This window comes from Heterodontus francisci, chromosome 2 (assembly GCF_036365525.1).
Source record: "Heterodontus francisci isolate sHetFra1 chromosome 2, sHetFra1.hap1, whole genome shotgun sequence".
Lineage (NCBI taxonomy): Eukaryota > Metazoa > Chordata > Chondrichthyes > Heterodontiformes > Heterodontidae > Heterodontus > Heterodontus francisci.
This window is the reverse complement of record NC_090372.1, coordinates 113,001,315-113,019,446: the sequence shown is the minus strand read 5'-3', so window position 1 is coordinate 113,019,446 and position 18,132 is coordinate 113,001,315. Positions and strand designations below refer to the sequence as shown.

Sequence of the window (18,132 nt, the reverse complement as noted above, 5' to 3'; positions counted from 1 at the left end):
TATGTGATCTGCTGCAAGGTCACCTGTATAGAATATTAAAGGTTGTAGAGAATGAGTAGGAGTATGTGATTAGACTAACTGGCTCATACATAAACGATAGACTAAATGATCTGTTTCTATGCTGTAACATTCCATGATTCTACATCTGTGCTTTCACATGAAGAAAAATCATTGAACATTATGCTGGAGAATGACTGGTGTCTGCGAATCTGTATTTCATTGGGAGTCACCACCTTTGGGGAAGAAGGGTAAAGTAGAGAAAACTGCAAGGGAAAGTGGAGCAGAGAAGAAAGCAAAACACAATGACGGACAGCTACATTAAAATAGATGTTAAAATGAACAAGATACGAAAACATAAATGAGAATCAAGGAGATCAAAATAGAATGATGGATGACATCAAAAAGTTAGCACTATATTATTTATTCTATTAAAAACACTAGTAAATTGCAAAAAATTAGAGAAGTCCCGTTGACCTAAATTTCACACCCTATTGGAAAAATACATCATCTATAAACATGAGAAGTCTCAGCCAAACCACAGCAACATTTATAACCCCAAAGTAAAAAAAAATGTGTAATTAAAAGGTTGCTCTATTATAACTTGAGGTCCAACATGAAGTAGATTTAATAATGCTATTTACCTATACATTACTTCAGGAAATAAAGTAGTAATGGCTATTACTTGGGAAAATGAAATTGTTTTGTTCTTTTTCATCAACCTTCAGGGTGGCACAGCGGCGCAGTGGTTAGCACCACAGCCTCACAGCTCCAGCGACCCGGGTTCAATTCTGGGTACTGCCTGTGTGGAGTTTGAAAGTTCTCCCTGTGTCTGCGTGGGTTTCCTCCGGGTGCTCCAGTTTACTCCCACATGCCAAAGACTTGCAGGTTGATAGGTAAATTGGCCATTAGCAATTGCCCCTAGTATAGGTAGGTGGTAGGGAAATATAGGGACAGGTGGGGATGTGGTAGGAATATGGAATTAGTGTATGATTAGTATAAATGGGTGGTTGACGGTCGGCACAGACTCGGTGGGCCGAAGGGCCTGTTTCAGTGCTGTATCTCTAAACTAAAACTAAACTACTAGCAGGATTTTGACTTACTTTACCTTTTACTTATGCCAGAACTGGCTGATACTTTTTCACTACTGAGACATTAAAAGATTTGATACAGAAAATTTGCTGTATGGAACTTGAGGTTTAATTAATTGGGAAAAAATATACATAGAGTGTGATATAGAGCTTTTATTGAGGGCATACACTCTCACTTTCCCTTTTTTGTTTCTGCAAATACACCCTTCTTCACAAGCAACACAATGCCCACAGCCAATTCGTCTTTAATTTATTCTTTTATTTGTTCTTGAGATATGGACGACACTTGCAAGGCAGTATTCACAGTCCATCTCCAGTTTCCCTGAGAGCATTAAAAGGCAACCATGTGTTCTGGGACTGAACTCATAAATAAGTGAGACCAGGTAGGTAGAGGTTGCAGGACCCTTTCTTGAAGGACATAAGTGAGTTAGTTAGGTTTTTTGACAGAAGGATTTGAAGGATAAAAACTGATTAGAAAACCAGACACCTCAATTCTATTTCTTATTAGATTATCTTTGGAAATTTTCCACTGGTGTTACATTGACTCCCAAGAGCAACTCCAGCGGAACACAGAAGAAACTTCAAGAGCAGCCTGATGACTTCCTGCCTGACGCTGCCACATTTTTGGTAGAAATGTTGTTAGCCATAGAAGATGCTCAACACCACTGGGCATATTATAATTACACGCCAATGATGCATTTCCTTTCATGTGCACTTTGAAAACAAAGGTCTCTTGTTTGCCCCTAGTTGCAAGCATTGCTGCAGGTGGCAGAATTTAAAAATTAAAGGATTGGAAAGATCATGAAATCAATTTCCAGGAAACTGCTTGAACAGGTTACAATGTTTTTTTTTAATATCCCCCTTTTATGGGTAACACAGAGTCACTATAATACTGTAGCAGGTCTCAATTTTGCTAATAATATGAACTTAATCTGAGAATGACAATGAAATGATAACTAAATGCAACAGTAGTTAGGGAATATCAACTAAATCTTTCCGTCAATAACTATGGGGCCATGATTTGGATTCATGACAGCAATTGTGATGGTCATTATAGCTTGGCTACAGTTTTAGAACACAGTAAACACATTTTCCTGGTAGCCAATGCATTAACAAGCTTGATTTGATATCAAAATCTTGCAACACACCTCTTTTTACCTTTCTTCATGATGGAAAGTCATAGCTAAACTTAGCAGTCATAATAGTAATGGTAAGAGAAAAATTGTTAGCAACAGAATATCCAAACCCTAATGTCACAACATGAATGGGAAGGAAATTCCTCAATCTTTTGCCCAGAAAATGAATTTGTCCGGGCAAGAGATTTTTTTTTCCCCCTTCACAAGACCACGGCAGTTATCACAGTTGACTCACAAGCACTGGGAAAATAAATCTATTTGCATCTTTATGTAACAGAGATTGTTTTTGTCACTTCCTCTTCCTCATAAGGAAACAGAAACACAACAGATTGAAACAGTTTTAACGATAGAATCCAACTATTTTTCCAAAAGACATTTTTTTATTTATGGTTGTAGCTTCAGGTATGTACAGCAGCCTATAGTCCACTGTGGTGGCAGGAAAACCTCTCTCAGGGGTTCCGATAAGATGCATAAAATACTTGACCTTGGAATTAACAAATCAACTGAGCAGAGATTAGAATCATAACCAACAGACCTGATCCAAGGTGTGGATGTGTGAAATGGACTCCTTAAAAGAACAGTTAGTGTTATGTTGCTTGAAAGAGAATGAAATGAGAGCTGAATCAATAACTGGTTAAGGGTAGCACAGAAGGTTGTTGGGATAAATATGAACATAGACAACAATACCGTAGTGTTTATATGTACAAAAAGAAATCGCAAAGCAATTTACTGGGGGTTGGATAATGAAACGATACCAAGTTGGGTGACGAGGACAAAATTTATGGAACATAATGGGCTGGATTTTACAGACCCCTGTAGGGCAGGAAAATGTCTCTAGGCAATGCCCACCACGCTCCCTGACGCCGGGAAGGCCTGGCCCCTCTTGCCAGTGGCGGTGAGGCCTCGTGGCATTCCCCCCACAACCCCACCACCGCTCGGTGATGGGAGCCAAATTTACATATTTAAAAAAATGCAAATGAAGGGATTAATGACTTACCTGCTCCCGTTGTCCATTCCATTCCCACATTATTGCCAGTGGCCGGCATTCGCGTGCCTTCGGATCTCCGATTGTCTTATTAATGAAAGACAAGTCAAATGAGCGCGGGAGAAGTGAGCGAAGAGGACACTGGTTTTGAGAAGGACACTGGGAGATCCAACCCATTGCAACTGGGAGGAGTTTGGGACTTTTAACTGCAAGGATACCTTTTTACTAAGAACACTATGTAACGTATAAATGTGGTGTGCAGTTTTTGAGTGTTTTAATAAGTTAACGGGAAATACCTTCCTCTATAATTTTGTATCTTAGCTACTTACTAAGTACTGTTTAATGTCAATTTTTAGTTTAGTTGTTCGAGTAAAACTCTTAAAATGTGAAATCTTATCATGTAATCCTTTAATCCACCTGCAGAGCTCATATCTTGTTTTAAAGTTAACAGTCTCTGCTGAGGTCGTAACAGTAGCAAGAAATATTTTAAGACATAATTTCGATTTCTTAGGATCATGTATCATACAGCAGCTACAAAATCCATGGGTATACAATGAAAACCACTTCAACGACCATGTACTTGAACTCAATGGGAAGATTTTCGTCTTGCGGGGTGACCTGACAATGACTCTCACTCTGTGTACAGAACCCCATGACTTTTATTTCTATTGACTTCAAGGCCAGCAGTGATGTAAAACGGGCTGCTAATTCACTATCACCCATTTTACCATCTTGGTCTCCAATTTTCTCCTCTTTCTCCTCCTAAAGGTGAAGACTATAGTTCTAAAAGGGTTCAGTATGTATGTGTGGAAACCTGACAGTGAGATTCGGCACCCTATATTATCATGGGAATATTATATCTGAGCTTGATCTTGTAGTTATGCTTCCAACAAGGTTTTCTGAATCAAAGTGATTCTTGATAACGCAGCCGGCCGTTGATGTCATCTGGCTGCACGCGTGCACAAACGGGCTCCTGCTCTCTGTGCATGCGCTGTGTTTCGCAGTGCCAGGACTGGTTGGTGTATGCGCAGTTGACGTCATCGCAGGGAAGCAGGGGGAGCGCGGGGGTGGGGTGGGAAGCGGAGAAAAAACCGGGGAGTGGTGCGGGAAGTGGGGAGAGAGCAGGGGTGGGGTGGGAAGTGGGGATGGGAAGCCCACTCACTCGCTCTACACCACCCCCCCCCCGCCCGCTCGCTCCCCCCACCCCCACCTGCTCGCTCGCGTGCTACCCCTGCCCCCCGCTCAGCTCTCCGGCCATTGTGTGCTGCCAAGTGTTTACGTTGCCTTTGTGTGATTATTTGAGCAGCACCATCTTTAGTCCTATCAGCTGCCTGGACATCGCAGACTGTGACGTTTTAGTGGCACAGGCTGCATTTGCGCATGTGCCAGTGCAGCGCCACCTAATAGTTGCATTGTCAGCAAACACAGCCTTTCTGAATAGCAATCAAGGGAACCCTGGCTACTATCTTTTTCTCTGTGCCTAATCAGGAGAAACTGAGGCCAACTGTAGATCAACTCACTATGTGCACAATAGGATAGAATCTCGGATCTTCTGGTTTGTGTATCTGTACCCCATTATCCTGTTGCTGATTCATAAAGGTATTAGGGAGCAGAAAGATGTTTTTCTATCCCCTAAGTTACAGGCCTTTCAATACACTGTAAAGATAAACAAATAGACAGGGCTAAGTGATCCCACAACCAACGGATCAGATCCAAGCTCCGCAGTCCTGCCACATCCAGTCATGAATGGTGGTGGACAATTAAACAACTGACAGAAGGAGGAGGCTCCACAAATATCCCCATCCTCAACGATGGGGGAGCCCAACATATCAGTGAAAAAGGCAAGGCTGAAGCATTTGCATCCATCTTCAGCCAGAAGTGCCAAATGGATGATCCATCTTGGCCTCCTACTGTGGTCCCCAGCATCACAGATGTCTTCAGCCAATCTGATTCACTCCATGTGATGTCAAGAAACAGCTGAAGGCACTGGATACTGCAAAGGCTATGGGCCCTGACAACATTCCGGCAATAGCACTGAAGACTTGCGCTCCAGAACTAGCCGCGCCCCTAGCCAAGCTGTTCCAGTACAGCTACAACACTGGCAGCTACCCGGCAATGTGGAAAATTTCCTGTGTGTAAAAAGCAGGACAAATGCAACCTGGCCAATTACCGCCCTATCAGTCTGCTCTCGATCAGTAAAATGGAAGGGGTCGTCGACGGTGCTATCTAGCAGCACTTACACAGCAATAACCTGCTCACTGACACTCAGTTTGGGTTCCGCCAGGGCCACTCGGCTCCTGACCTCAATACAGCCTTGGATCAAACATGGACGAAAGAGCTGAACTTCAGAGGTGACTGCCCTTGACATCAAGGCAGCATTTGACCGAGTATGGTATCAAGGAGCCCTAGCAAAACTGGAATCAATGGGAACCAGGGGCAAAAACCCTCCACTGTTTGGAGTCATACCTAGCACAAAAGAAGATGGTTGTGGTTGGTGGAGGTCAATCATTTCAGTTCCAGGACATCACTGCAGGAGTTCCTCAGGGTAATGTCCACGACCCAACCATCTTCAGCTGCTTCATCAATGACCTTCCCTCCATCATAAGGTTAGAAGTGGGGATGTTCGCTGATGATTGCACAATGTTCAGCACCATTCACGACTCCTCAGATACTGAAGCAGCCCATGTTCAGATGCAGCAAGACCTGGACAACATCCAGGCTTGGGATGATAAGTAGCAACTAACATTCATGCCACACAAGTGCCAGACAATGACCATCTTAAACAAGAGAGAATTTAACCATCTCCCTCCCCTTGATGTTCAATGGCATTACCATCGCTGAATCCCCCACTATCAACATCCTGGGGATTACCATTGACCAGAAACTGAACTTGACCAGCCAAATAAATGCTACAAGAGCAGGCCAGAGGCTGGGAATTCTGTGGCAAGTAACTCACCTCCCGACTCCCCTATACCTGTCCACCGTCTACAAGGCACAAGTCAGGAGTGTGATGGAATACTCTCCATTTGCCTGGATGAGTGCAGCTCCAACAACACTCGAGAAGCTCAACACCATCCAGGATAGAGCAGCCTGCTTGATTGGCACCCCATCCATAACCTTCAACATTCACTCCCTCCACCACTGAGGCACAGTGGCAGCACTGTGTACCATATACAAGATGCACCGCAGCACCTTCGACAGCACCTTCCAAACCAGCAGCCTCTACCACCTAGATGGACAAGGACAGCAGATGCATGGGAACACCACACCTGCCAGTTCCCCTCCAAGCCACACACCACCCTGACTTGGAACTATAACGCCGTTCCTTCACTGTCGCTGGGTCAAAATCCTGGAACTTCCTTCCTAACAGCACTGTGGGTGTACCTATGCCCATGGATTGCAGGGGTTCAAGAAGGCAGCTCATCACCACCTTCTCAAGGGCAATCAGGGATGGGCAATAAATGCAGGCCTAGCCAGCAACGGCCACATCCCATGAATGAATAAAAAAAAAGTTCAGATCGCTGTTTGGTCTTTTTGTTCCAAGTTATTAATTTGTTGAAATTAGACTTGTGAACAGTGCAAGACCTATCAAATACTATTGTGGCATCTTGCTCAGTGCATAGAGTTTACGTATTTGATAGCAGTATAATACAGTTAACAGTTGCTCATTTAAAATTTATTACAACACTTATTCAAGTGTTCCAAAACCAACTTATTAAATTTTAGGTCACAAACATTGGTAAATAAAGAGCTTAATTTGGTTCTATTTACATCATAGCAAACATATGGCTCATTTTTATCATGAGCAAGAAAGTCAGGATTTTGTAGTCACAGTTGATGCGATGATGCTCAATATTGACTTTGAACCAAGCTACCCACAGAGGTCTAGCAATCTCTGCAGCATCAATTTTACCTTTCCAACAATGGTGACGTCATCAAGCAGGGAAAGCAACCAATCACATTGAAGTATTCTCATTGACAGCAAACCATGAAGCAAAATGCATTGATTATTCTCCACTTGTTATAAATTTTACAGAGGGTGAAATAATGATTGAGCCATACACATTCAAAGCTGAAGTATCTTAAACAAACTTATTTATTATATTAAAAACTATTTTTATCATAATGGAAAAAAATTGACATTACACAAATATAAAATTAGCTTTCCAGGACCAGAGAGGTTGTTCAGCCATTATAAGTTAGTACGCCATTAAAAAACCATTTACACCCCATTAACAAGGCATAACTTTTTTGGGGAGTTTTGAATATGATATTACAGTGCCAATAGGGGAAGTTCCTGTCTGTCCAATGATTTCTAAAGATTTTTGTCTGTGGGGACTTCAATAGCACACCCTGCGGAAGAGCAGGGAATCACAGACAGTAACTTCTGGATTTTGCACTTAATTTCACATGTGCCAACCCCAGAAATTGCTATCAGTAAATTAGTTGAGGGGTTCGAGTGTAATGTACCAAGTTTGTTCATGATAAATGGCAGACAGGAAAGTAAGTTGTGAGGAAAATGCAAAGAGGCTGCAAAAGGATTTAGACAAGTTAAATGAATGGGAAAGAATTTGACAGGTGGAACATAACGTAGAGAAATGTGAAGTTCTGCATTCTGGTTGGAAAAATAGAAAAGCAGAATATTATTTAAATGGTGAGAGACTGTTAAATGTTGGTGTTCAGAGGGACATGGGTGTCTTTGTACACGAATCACAAAGTTAACATGCAAGTACAGCAAGCAATTAATAAAGCAAATGGTATGTTAGCCTCTATTATGAAGGGATTGGAGCATAAAAGTAAAGAAGCCTTACTGCAATTTTATAGGGCCTTGCTGAGACCACACCTGGAGTACCATGTGCAGTTTTGGTCTCCTTACCCAAGAAAGGGTATACTTGCCTTAGAGGAAGTGCAATGAAGGTTCACTGGACTGATTCCTGGGATGAGGGGATTGTCCAATAAGGAAAAATCAAGTAGACTAGGTGTATATTCCCTATAGTTTAGAAGAGTGAGAGGCGATCTCATTGAAGCATATAAAATTCTTAAGAGGCTTGTCAAAGTAGCTGCTTGGCGGATGTTTCCCATAACTGGGGAGTCTAGAACTAGAGGTCACAGTCTCAGTATAAGTGATTGGCCATTTAGGGCTGAGATCAGGAGAAATATCTTCATTCAAAGGGCTGTGAACCTTTGGAATTTTCAACACAGAGGCCCTGAGAATGCTCAGCCGTTGAGTATATTCAAGTAGGAGATGGACAGATTTTTGGATCCTAATGGAATCAAGGGATATGGGGGCAATGTGGAAAAGTGTAGCTAAGGTAGAAGATCAGCCACGATCTTATCGAATGGTGGAATAGGCTAGAATGGCTGAAGGGCCTATTCCTGCTCCAATTTCCTAAGTTCTTATGCTCTGAAGTTCTGAGTAATGATGGCAAATGCTGGCAATTTCACCATCATTAAAACTGCAAAATCCAGGCTATTATCCTTCCTCATGTTGCATCAATAATGGGAAGAGATTTTAAAATTGCAGGTACTAATGGACCTGGTATTCAAGAGTTGAAAAATTGTTTCTTGATTACGCTTTGTTTTGTCATGCAGCGGAAATTATCCCACAATTTGTGCTAAACCATACAAAGCCATTTATTTCCTGGCATATCTCTGGAATCCTGGCCTTCCAATGTGAAGACACAACAGAAATCAATGCTCATAAGCAAGTAAATATTTATACACAAGTTACTGCAAAAACTGCAATCAAAATGAGTATTTTGAAGTGAGGTGCATAGTATGCACATCAGAAACAAAATTTCATTGAAGATAAACAGGTGGCTGATAAATTTTGGTCCTGGGAAATCAAAGGTGAAGGATCTGACCCAAATCAATTTTTAATTGAAAAGTATATAGACAGCATTCCACAAATATATCAATTAAGGCCATTTGTAATCTATCACATTATTTTAATTTGATCAATGATTAGCTGATTTTCAACTAAATTAATTTGGTCAGATAAGTAGCAGTTCTTTTTTTGCACTTACCACTCAGAGACAAAGTTGCTTTTTCCTCCTTTTTCAAATCTAACAAATCATCTATAGACCCTAATGAGGGAAAGTTTTAAAATGTTATGAGCACTTTTTTCAGAGATCCCATATACAGAAAGAAGAAATAAACGCCTTAAGGCATTATGATAAATGCACTGAGGATATGTTACCTGATTTATGTTGATTGCTTGAAGATATCGCTTCCAAAGATGAAAAGGCATCTTTTTCCGTTAGAAGGGACAGTGATGTATCTGAAAATATCGAAGTGCAAATTTAGATTACTGGCAGGTAATTGCAATTACAGAAAATTGCAGAATTCCCTAACTGCTGAAGGCAAGGCTGGGTAAAAAGATTTGGGAGAAAATGGAAAAAAGAACTCGGAGTCACCATTACTATACTATTTTAACAATTAAAGAAATAACTTTAAAATTAATTACTTTCATATCGCTAAAGATTCTTTTTAAACACTGTGAAATTCCTTATTCTGTAACTTTGGCAAAGAAACAGTGTAAATGGCTACTAACAATCATGTACATAATTTCACTGGGGGTTCCACTGTTTCACTGGGTAGGGTTTCATCAGTCTCTTTCTCAAATTTCAATGGGAGACCAGGAGAACAATTGTGGAATTTCAAGGCTTCAGTCTATTAGACACCAACTACTAAGTAAATTATCTTGGTGGAGCTACAGCTGTTTTAGAGCATGAATAGATGTTGAAACTGGTAGAAATTGCATTTTAATTCAATATCCAAATTTCTTTGTCATGTGACAAAAAAGTCAGTTTATAGTAGTTGGTTTCTGTAGCTAACAGCTAGGGTGGAAAAACTGGTCACTACTTCTTCCAACTGCTTTATCCTTGCTTTCATGTGCAACGGTTTATTATGCTATGGGAATGTTTACAGGAGGTCAGAAATCGTATGGTAGGTAGAGAGATGGCTGTTTTCCTCGAAACACAGGATTTAGGTGTTGACTTCCATTCCATATTTAGTGATAAGGAGTTAGTCAGGTCTCAGATGAGGTCTAAATTAGACCGAGGCCAGTTTGGAATGCAGGCAGAATTCAGAACATTGAGGAACTCATTTTCTTCTCTGTTTCGTTCTGAAAACAGATACAAGACAGGGTGTAATAGTATGCTAATTTAGGTAGAAATTATGTCTGCCTATTTTCTGCCCAGGTGAGTTTTCCGGGAGGGTGGAGGGGCAGTGCAGGGTGGGTTAACCATGATGCAGTATCTGAAAGCTCATGGGCTAGATTTTAAAGACCCTCTGCCATTGGGAACGTTGGCAGCGGGGGCAATGAAGATTGGTGCGGCGGAGGCCCGCCAACGGCCCCGTGCTGATCTTGGCGGCGATAGCGAGGACTCATGGCGGCTGCCCCGTCGCACAGCAACGGGACCCCCATTTAAATATGTAAACTAATTTACATAGTTGATTTCATGAGGGTCCCATTGCCTCCTTGATCACCGCACCGATCTTCATTCAGGCGGCCTACAATGCCGCAACTTCGAATCCCCGTTTGGGGAAACTTGATGCAACAGCTGTGGGGAGGGGGAGGAAGATTGTTTCTCTGCAGGGGGGGGGAGAAAAAGAGTGAGGTGACATCGCTGCAGATTGGTCGGGGGGATGAAGGGAAGGGGTAAAGGACAAAGGTGCCGAATTTTGAGGGGGAAAAATCAAATTGTTAATAAACAGATTCCGGGGTGGAAAAGGGCAGGAACATATTGAAATGCCATTGTGGGGTGGGAAAATGAATTAATGAAAATTTAATTTTTTTTTTGGTCATTGAACTGACCTGGCCCTTTAATTTTAAAATCTCTAGTCAGGGCTGTAAACCCTTAAAAATGGCACTGGCGCCGGACTCCGTTGCCTGCGATGGCTCACCCGTCCCTCCACATGATCACGAGGGACAGGCACCACGGCCATGTTGATGAGCCGCCGCATTTGAAATCACGGCGGCTCTGTGACGCGGTATCCGTGTGGGTGGGGCACATTTTTTTTTTACATCCGCCGTCTACTTCGGCGGCAGAGTCTTAGAATCCAGCCCCACATCTCTGCTTCCACTGCAGCACAAGCAGAAGCCAATGTCTGAATGCTGCAGTGTAAGTTCAGACTGATGTCATGCAAGCTCAGCTTGCTGCCATGCAAACTCATGATGCCTGTGGTACCAGTGTTCAAAGGGGCTTGTAGGATGTCACAGCAGTCCAGCAATCTGTGCTCCAGCAGATTACTAGAATTAGGGGAATGGCAATAGCTCTGTGGTGCATAAACCGGCTCTTCTCTCTTAGGATGACAGTATTTGTCCTTCCACCTCTGTCACTTTGCCAGTGGTCTCGCTGCTGGCTCTTAGCCAGCCAGCCCAAACTGTCATCCACACTTAGATAGTGCCGTTCGAAGCCAGACCTTCTAGTGCCAGAGCTGCTCAAGGGCATCCTGGAAGGCCATCTTCAGTCTCCCCCACTGAAAGTCAGCAGCTTTGCACCAGCCATGCTCTAACCATGGATAGCCCTGTATAGCAGCACTAGGCCAGGCAAAGGCACCAGCAAGACAGGCACTAAGGGAATAAACATGGGTGATTAGTTGGTGTTTGTATGTAATATGACATGGCTTGATTTATAAATTTGCTTTGGAATGTTTATTTTGTGATGGCTTTTGTTTTTTACATACTAGTCAAGTGGATGCTGTGATGGTCAGTAACAGAGAGAAAGTAAGATGTGGGACTGTTGGTGGAATTGGAACTGCAGTTACTGGTATTGCAGTCAGACGAGTCGATTATAGACAGCCCAACTAGAAAGGGGCTTGATTACTTCCCCCTTCCTCCTCAGCTGGTCACAGTGTTAGTGGCAAGTACTGTGACCACATGATGGCGAGATTGTGCAGCATGTAGCAGACCACCACAAATCTTGATACGCACTCTGCTGAGTACTGAAGGGCACCTCCAGGGTGGTGCAGGCAGAGGAGGTGTTGTTTAAACATGCCAATGGTCTGCTTTCTCACATTTCATGGAGCAGCATGGTTTTCATTATACGTATGCTGCCCACGTGTGCGTGGGTTGCACACCACAGTCAAGAATCATGTTGTCAAAGGATAGCCCTTGTCCCTCAGGTTCATGTCGGAGAATTTCTCCCTGAACACCCTAGGTGGATATGGCCTTATGTTGAGAGCTCTTCTCTGATTCCCGCTCCTTCTTCCAGAACCTTATTTTGTTCTGTGTCGCCTCTGCTCATTCTCAGTGTCATGCTGTAGTCCAAAGGGGATGCAAACTACTCCATTCATGTCTGGGCACAAATGGTTTGTGTGAATCCTTGAAGTTAGCCCCAAGTCCTTCAGCATGTGCCACTTAGCAACTTTAAACTCCTCTAGAAACCATCAAACACTCCTCCAATCACAGCAACAGCCAGTAGAGATCAATCAGCAACTAACCTGAAAGTAGTTTATGTTCCCTTTAAATAGCATCGGTGGTGGGGTGGGGGGGGTGATCCCTCCTGCTGCTGAATGCATGTTCAGTGTACAAGGTTAACAGAGAGCACTAGGTGAAGCACTGTTGTCCAAAATAGCAGTGCCGGCGTCAAATCAGCATTACACGCTGATTAATATCACAATCTGCCTATTGTGTTTTTCACTGTGCCCAGGCTAATGCCCTCTTTAAAAATGGCGATCAGGTGGCTCATACCAGAAGTGCACCAAGGAGGCCATTTTGGAGCCAAAATGGCACTGCTAGCGCCGAAAAACTGGGTGCTAAGGTGCTAAATTTCACAGTTTATGATCCTTAACAGAGTAGAACAACAGTAGTAATATGGTTGACTCTTAATTGGCCTATGAAGTGGCCTAACAAACCACTCAGTTGTATCAAAACCGCTACTGCAGCAATTCAAAAAGAAATCCCACCACAACCTTCTCAGGGTAACTAGGGATGAGTAATAAATACTGAAGCACACATCCTGAAAATGAATAATTTAAAAAGAGTGAAAGATTGTTTCCACTGGCTGATTAGTCCGTAACACGAGGGCATAGATATAGGATCATCATTAGAAGGCTGATGGAAAAGATAACAAGAATTATTTTTTCACTCAGAGGATAATTAGAAAATAGAATTATTGCAACAAGTAGGTATTGAGAAAAATATAAAAACATCATTTGAAAGGGAATTAGTTAGATATTTGACATGGAAGAATATAAAGGGATCCAGAGAAAGAAAAGGGAATTAGGTAGCAGTGAATGAAGAGCTGGTGCAGTGGGCTGAATGGCTCTTTCTATGCTATAAATTCAATGGTGCTTTGGCCACCTCTAATTCTGCTCCTACTCTAGTCTTACACTAAAATGTAAAGCACTTTTGTGCTTTGCTATGTGATGCATGCAAATTGTTATTGGCTTTACAAATTAAGTTTTTCAAGGTTATGTAACCATACCTGAATTGTTAGATTCTTTATTCTCCTTTTCTTCTTCTAATGAGATAAGCCTAAAAGATGAAACAATCAAAAAAAAATCTGAAACTTAAGTTAATACAAATATTTTGTGTTAGACTGTACAGTTTCCTAAGATTTGGATAAATTAGAACTCAGATCTTACATGGTTTACAAGACACTGTAGTACACAAGTATTGCGTAACAATTCACCAGTGTTTAGCCATGTAAATTTAATGATCATTGTGCAGTCGCAATGAAAACTTTAAGAACACTAAAAAATAAACTCAGCGTTTGTAGTAAACAAGTATTGAAGGAATCAAACTACTGTCTAAAAAATTAATTTGTTAAAAAGTCAAATTTCAAAATTAGATACATGTTTATAAATTCATAAAACAGTAAGCGGAGTATAATTATATATTATTAAATTAATGCAATCACAGCATTAATAGTAGACAGAAATTTTAAAACATGGAAATTAAACAGATTGAATCAAAATTAACAGGTGGTACGTATTACGAATTTCAACTATTTTTCGTTTCTCGAAGAGAAAATCCTTATGCACTTGGAGGATTCGCAGAGTCCGAGTAAATCATAGAACTGCTCCCATTCCCACACATTGCTGTCATGTTTGAACACTATCTGTGGTTACAGCAGCAAGTAAAATAGCATAACTGTAACCCCCTCCCAAAAAGGATTTATTCTGAATTTAAAAAAATAAACGTCACAGCTTTCACATTTACAATAACACTGTACCAGTATGCTATTGCATGGTACAGTAAGATAGCTCAACATAAGGTATTTTATATTATCCACATTTATAAATTTTTAAGTTTAGATTCATTTAGACCATCTGTTGTCAAAAATAATACTCAAGAATGTGCAACCTTATTCCTCCGAAAAAATACAATCCTCTAGCTTTAGAAAAATTGCTAGTCAATTAATTTTCAAACTCTAGGGTGGGGTGGAGGAATTCATTTTCACTGCCTTTGCCTGGCGTTACCAAATGAGGTTGGTAGCCTTCCCACCCCGTTAACAATGACGATCTGCCCAGCTCCATTTTTAAAGGGGCCAATCACTGGGTATAAACAGGACCCTGACTGCCATTTCAGGTCGGAGCCTGTGCCAAACAGTCTTCGAACAGTTCCATGGGCGATGGAGCCAAATGTGGTCCCCAGAGGAGCAGGAGTGCAGCAATGAGACCGATGCGAAAAGGCAATATAAAGTAAATTCTACTATTTTAAAAGGTGGTGGGGGTGGGGGTGGGTGGTGTTTGCAGGAAGAGAGAGACCTAGGGGCGTACATACAGAAATATTTGAAGGTGGCAGGAGAAGTGAAAAGGCTGTTAAAAAAACATATGAAATGCTTGGCTTTATTAATAGAGGCATAGAGTACAAAAGCAAGGAGGCTATGCTAAACCTTTAAACAACACTGTTGGGCCTCAGCTAGAGAACTGTAGCCAATTTTGGCACCACACTTTAGGAACGACATCAAGGCCTTAGAGAGGGTGCAGAAGAGATTTACTAGACTGGCACCAAGAATGAGAGACTTCAGCTATGTGGAGAGACTGGAGAAGCTGGGATTGTTCTCCGCAGAGCAGAAAAGGTGAAGGGGAGTAAAAACACAAAGTACTGGAAATACTCAGCAGGTCTGGCAGCATCTGTGGAGAGACATACAGGGCTGAATTTTACTTGCCCTCCGACGTCGGGGGTCATGGTGGGGGGGCCCAGAAAATTCTTCAGGGGGAGGCCTGTCATGACCCCCAATGCCGAGAAGGCCCCACAGCATTTTACTGGCGGTGGCGTGGCCTCAGTGCTGCCCCCCAACCACCTCCTGCTCAGCAGCAGGGCCTTCATTTTAATATTAAAATTAATTAAAACACATGCAAATAAACTTACCTTGTCCCGGCAGCCGTGTCACGCCAATATTCTGGCCACGGGTGGAACTCACGCGCCTTCAGAACTCTGTTCGGAGTTCCAAGGCGTGACACTGGTGGGGAGGGGGGGGGGGTGGGGAAGGAGTGAAATTCTCAGGGCCGGGGTGGGGGGGAAATGGGGAAAAACCCTTCCACTGGCTGAAGGGATGGTGGGAAGGAGTTGAAGAGCAAAGTTACAAAGTTGGGGGGGCGGGGGGGGGGGGTGGGGGCAAAGTTGATGATTAAGAAGAAAAGATTTTCCAGTGAGTAAATAACATGAAATGGCCAAGGGGGGGGGGGGGGGGGCAGTTGCCACAGGTAACGATTTAAGGTAATTCACAAAAGAACCGGAGACGGCATGAGGAAACTTTCTTTTTAAGCAGAGAGTTGTTATAATCCTGAAGCCATTGTCTGAAAGGGTGGTGGAAACAGATTCAATGGTAACATTCAAAACAGAATTTGCTAAATACTTGACGAGATAAGGTTTACAGGGCTATGGGGAAAGAGCAGGTAAATGGAACTAATTGGATAGCTCTTTCAAAGAGCTGGCACAGGCACAATGGGCTGAATGGCATCTTTCTTTGCTGTATCATTCTATCATTCTATGGGTAGCCCACCTGACCCATGTTGGGATTCTGACAGAGGAATCACACTTCTTTATTTATCCTCAGCTCTCAGCACCACTACAGTGGGTAGGCACAGTAGAAACAAACTAAACAAACTATAATAAAATGAATAAAAAATAAAAATTAAAATAAAAAGGGGCAACGTCATGTTCTGAAATTATTGAACTCAATGTTCAGTCCAGCAGGCTGTAGTGTGTCTAATCGGTAAATGAGACGCTGTTCCTCGAGCTTACGTTGATGTTCACTGGAACACTGCAGCAATCCCAGGACAGAGATGTGGACATGAGAGCAGGGAGGGTGGGGTGCTGAAATGGCCAGCAACCGGAAGCTCGGGGTCATGATTTTGGACTGAGCGGAGGTGTTCCGCAATACCGTCACCCAATCTGTGTTTGATCTCCCCAATGTAAAGGAGACTACATTGTGAGCAGCGAATACAGTATACTAAATTGAAAGGAGTACAAGTAAATCGCTGCTTCACCTGAAAGGAGTGTTTGGGGCCTTGGATAGTGAGGAGAGAGGAGGTAAATGGTCAGGTATTACACCTCCTGCGATTGCATGGGAAGGTGCTGTGGGAAGGGGTCGAGGTGGTGGGGGTAATGGGGGAGTGGACCAGGGTGCCGTGGAGGGAACGATCCCTTGAGAATGCTGAGGGGAGGGGAGGGGAAGATGCATTTGGTAGTGGCATCACGCTGGAGGTAACGGAAATGGTGGAGGATGATCCTTTGGATGTGGAGGCTGGTGGGGTGGAAAGTGAGGACAAGGGGAACCCTGTCACAGTTCTGGGAGGGAAGGGGTGAGGGTAGAGGTGCGGGAAATGGGCCAGACATGGTTGAGGGCCCTGTCAACCACAGTGGGGGGGGGGGGGAGGGAATCCTTGGTTGAGGAAAAAGGAAGACATATCAGAAGCACTGTCTTGGAAGGTTGCATCATCAGAGCAAATGCGTCGGAGACAGAGAAACTGGGAGAATGGAATGGAGTCCTTACAGGAGGCAGGGTGTGAAGAAGTGTGGTCAAGGTAGCTGTAGGAGTCAGTGGGCTTATAATGAATATTAGCAGACAGCCTATCCCCAAAGATGGAGACAGAGAAGTCGAGGAAGGGAAGGGAAGTGTCAGAGATAGACCATGTATAGGTGAGAGAAGAGTGGAAATTAGAAGTAAAGGTGATAAAGTGTTCCAGTTCAGGGCAGGAGCAGGAAACGGCACCAATACATTCATCAATGTACCAGGGGGGGGAAAAAGAGTTGGGGGAGGGGGCCTAACTAGGACTGGAACAAGGAATGTTTAACATATCCCACAAAAAGACAGGCATAACTAGGACCCATGCAGGTACCCAAAGCAACACCTTTTACTCGATGGAAGTGAGTGGAGTTGAAGGAGAAGTTGTTCAATGTGAGAATAAGTTCAGCCAGGCGAAGGAGGGTGGTGGTGTATGGGGCCTGATTGGACCTCTGTTCAAGGAAGAAGCGTAGAGCCCTCAGACCGTCCTGGTGGGGAAGGAGCTGTAGAGAGATTGGACGTCCATGGTGAAGAGGCGGCAGTTGGGGCCAGGAAACTGAAAATTGTCAAAATGACGTAGGGTGCAAGAAGAGTCACGCATATAGATGGGAAGAGACTGGACCAGGGGAGAAAAGATAGAGTCAAGATAGGAAGAAATAAGTTCAGTGGGGCAGGAACAGGCTGAAACAATGGGTCTGCCGGGACAGTCCTGTTTGTGGATTTTGGGAAGTAGGTAGAAGCGGGCTGTCCAGGGACTATGAGGTTGGAAGCTGTTGAGGAAAGATCTCCAGAGGAGTTGGGGTCAGTGACAGTCCTGTGGACAGTAACTTGTTGTTCGGTGGTGGGGTCATGGTCCAGGCGGAAAGTAGGAAGAACTGTCTGATAGTTGGTGCTGAGCCTCTGCAAGGTAGAGGTCGCTACGCCAGACAACAACAGCACCACCCTTGTCTGCAGGTTTG

At 43.2% G+C, this 18,132-nt stretch overlaps 1 protein-coding gene across 1 annotated transcript in view; it reads right to left on the bottom strand.

The window, feature by feature from the left end:
- Window positions 1-18,132, bottom strand: part of ica1 (islet cell autoantigen 1) — a 200,011-nt gene that overhangs the window by 63,369 nt on the left and 118,510 nt on the right. Inside the window, exons 9-11 of the mRNA XM_068051235.1 lie at window positions 13,643-13,692; window positions 9,409-9,489; window positions 9,236-9,295 (exon numbers count right to left, since the gene is read on the bottom strand). Coding sequence (XP_067907336.1) covers window positions 9,236-9,295; window positions 9,409-9,489; window positions 13,643-13,692 — 191 coding nt within the window. The remainder of the gene's footprint in view (window positions 1-9,235; window positions 9,296-9,408; window positions 9,490-13,642; window positions 13,693-18,132) is intronic.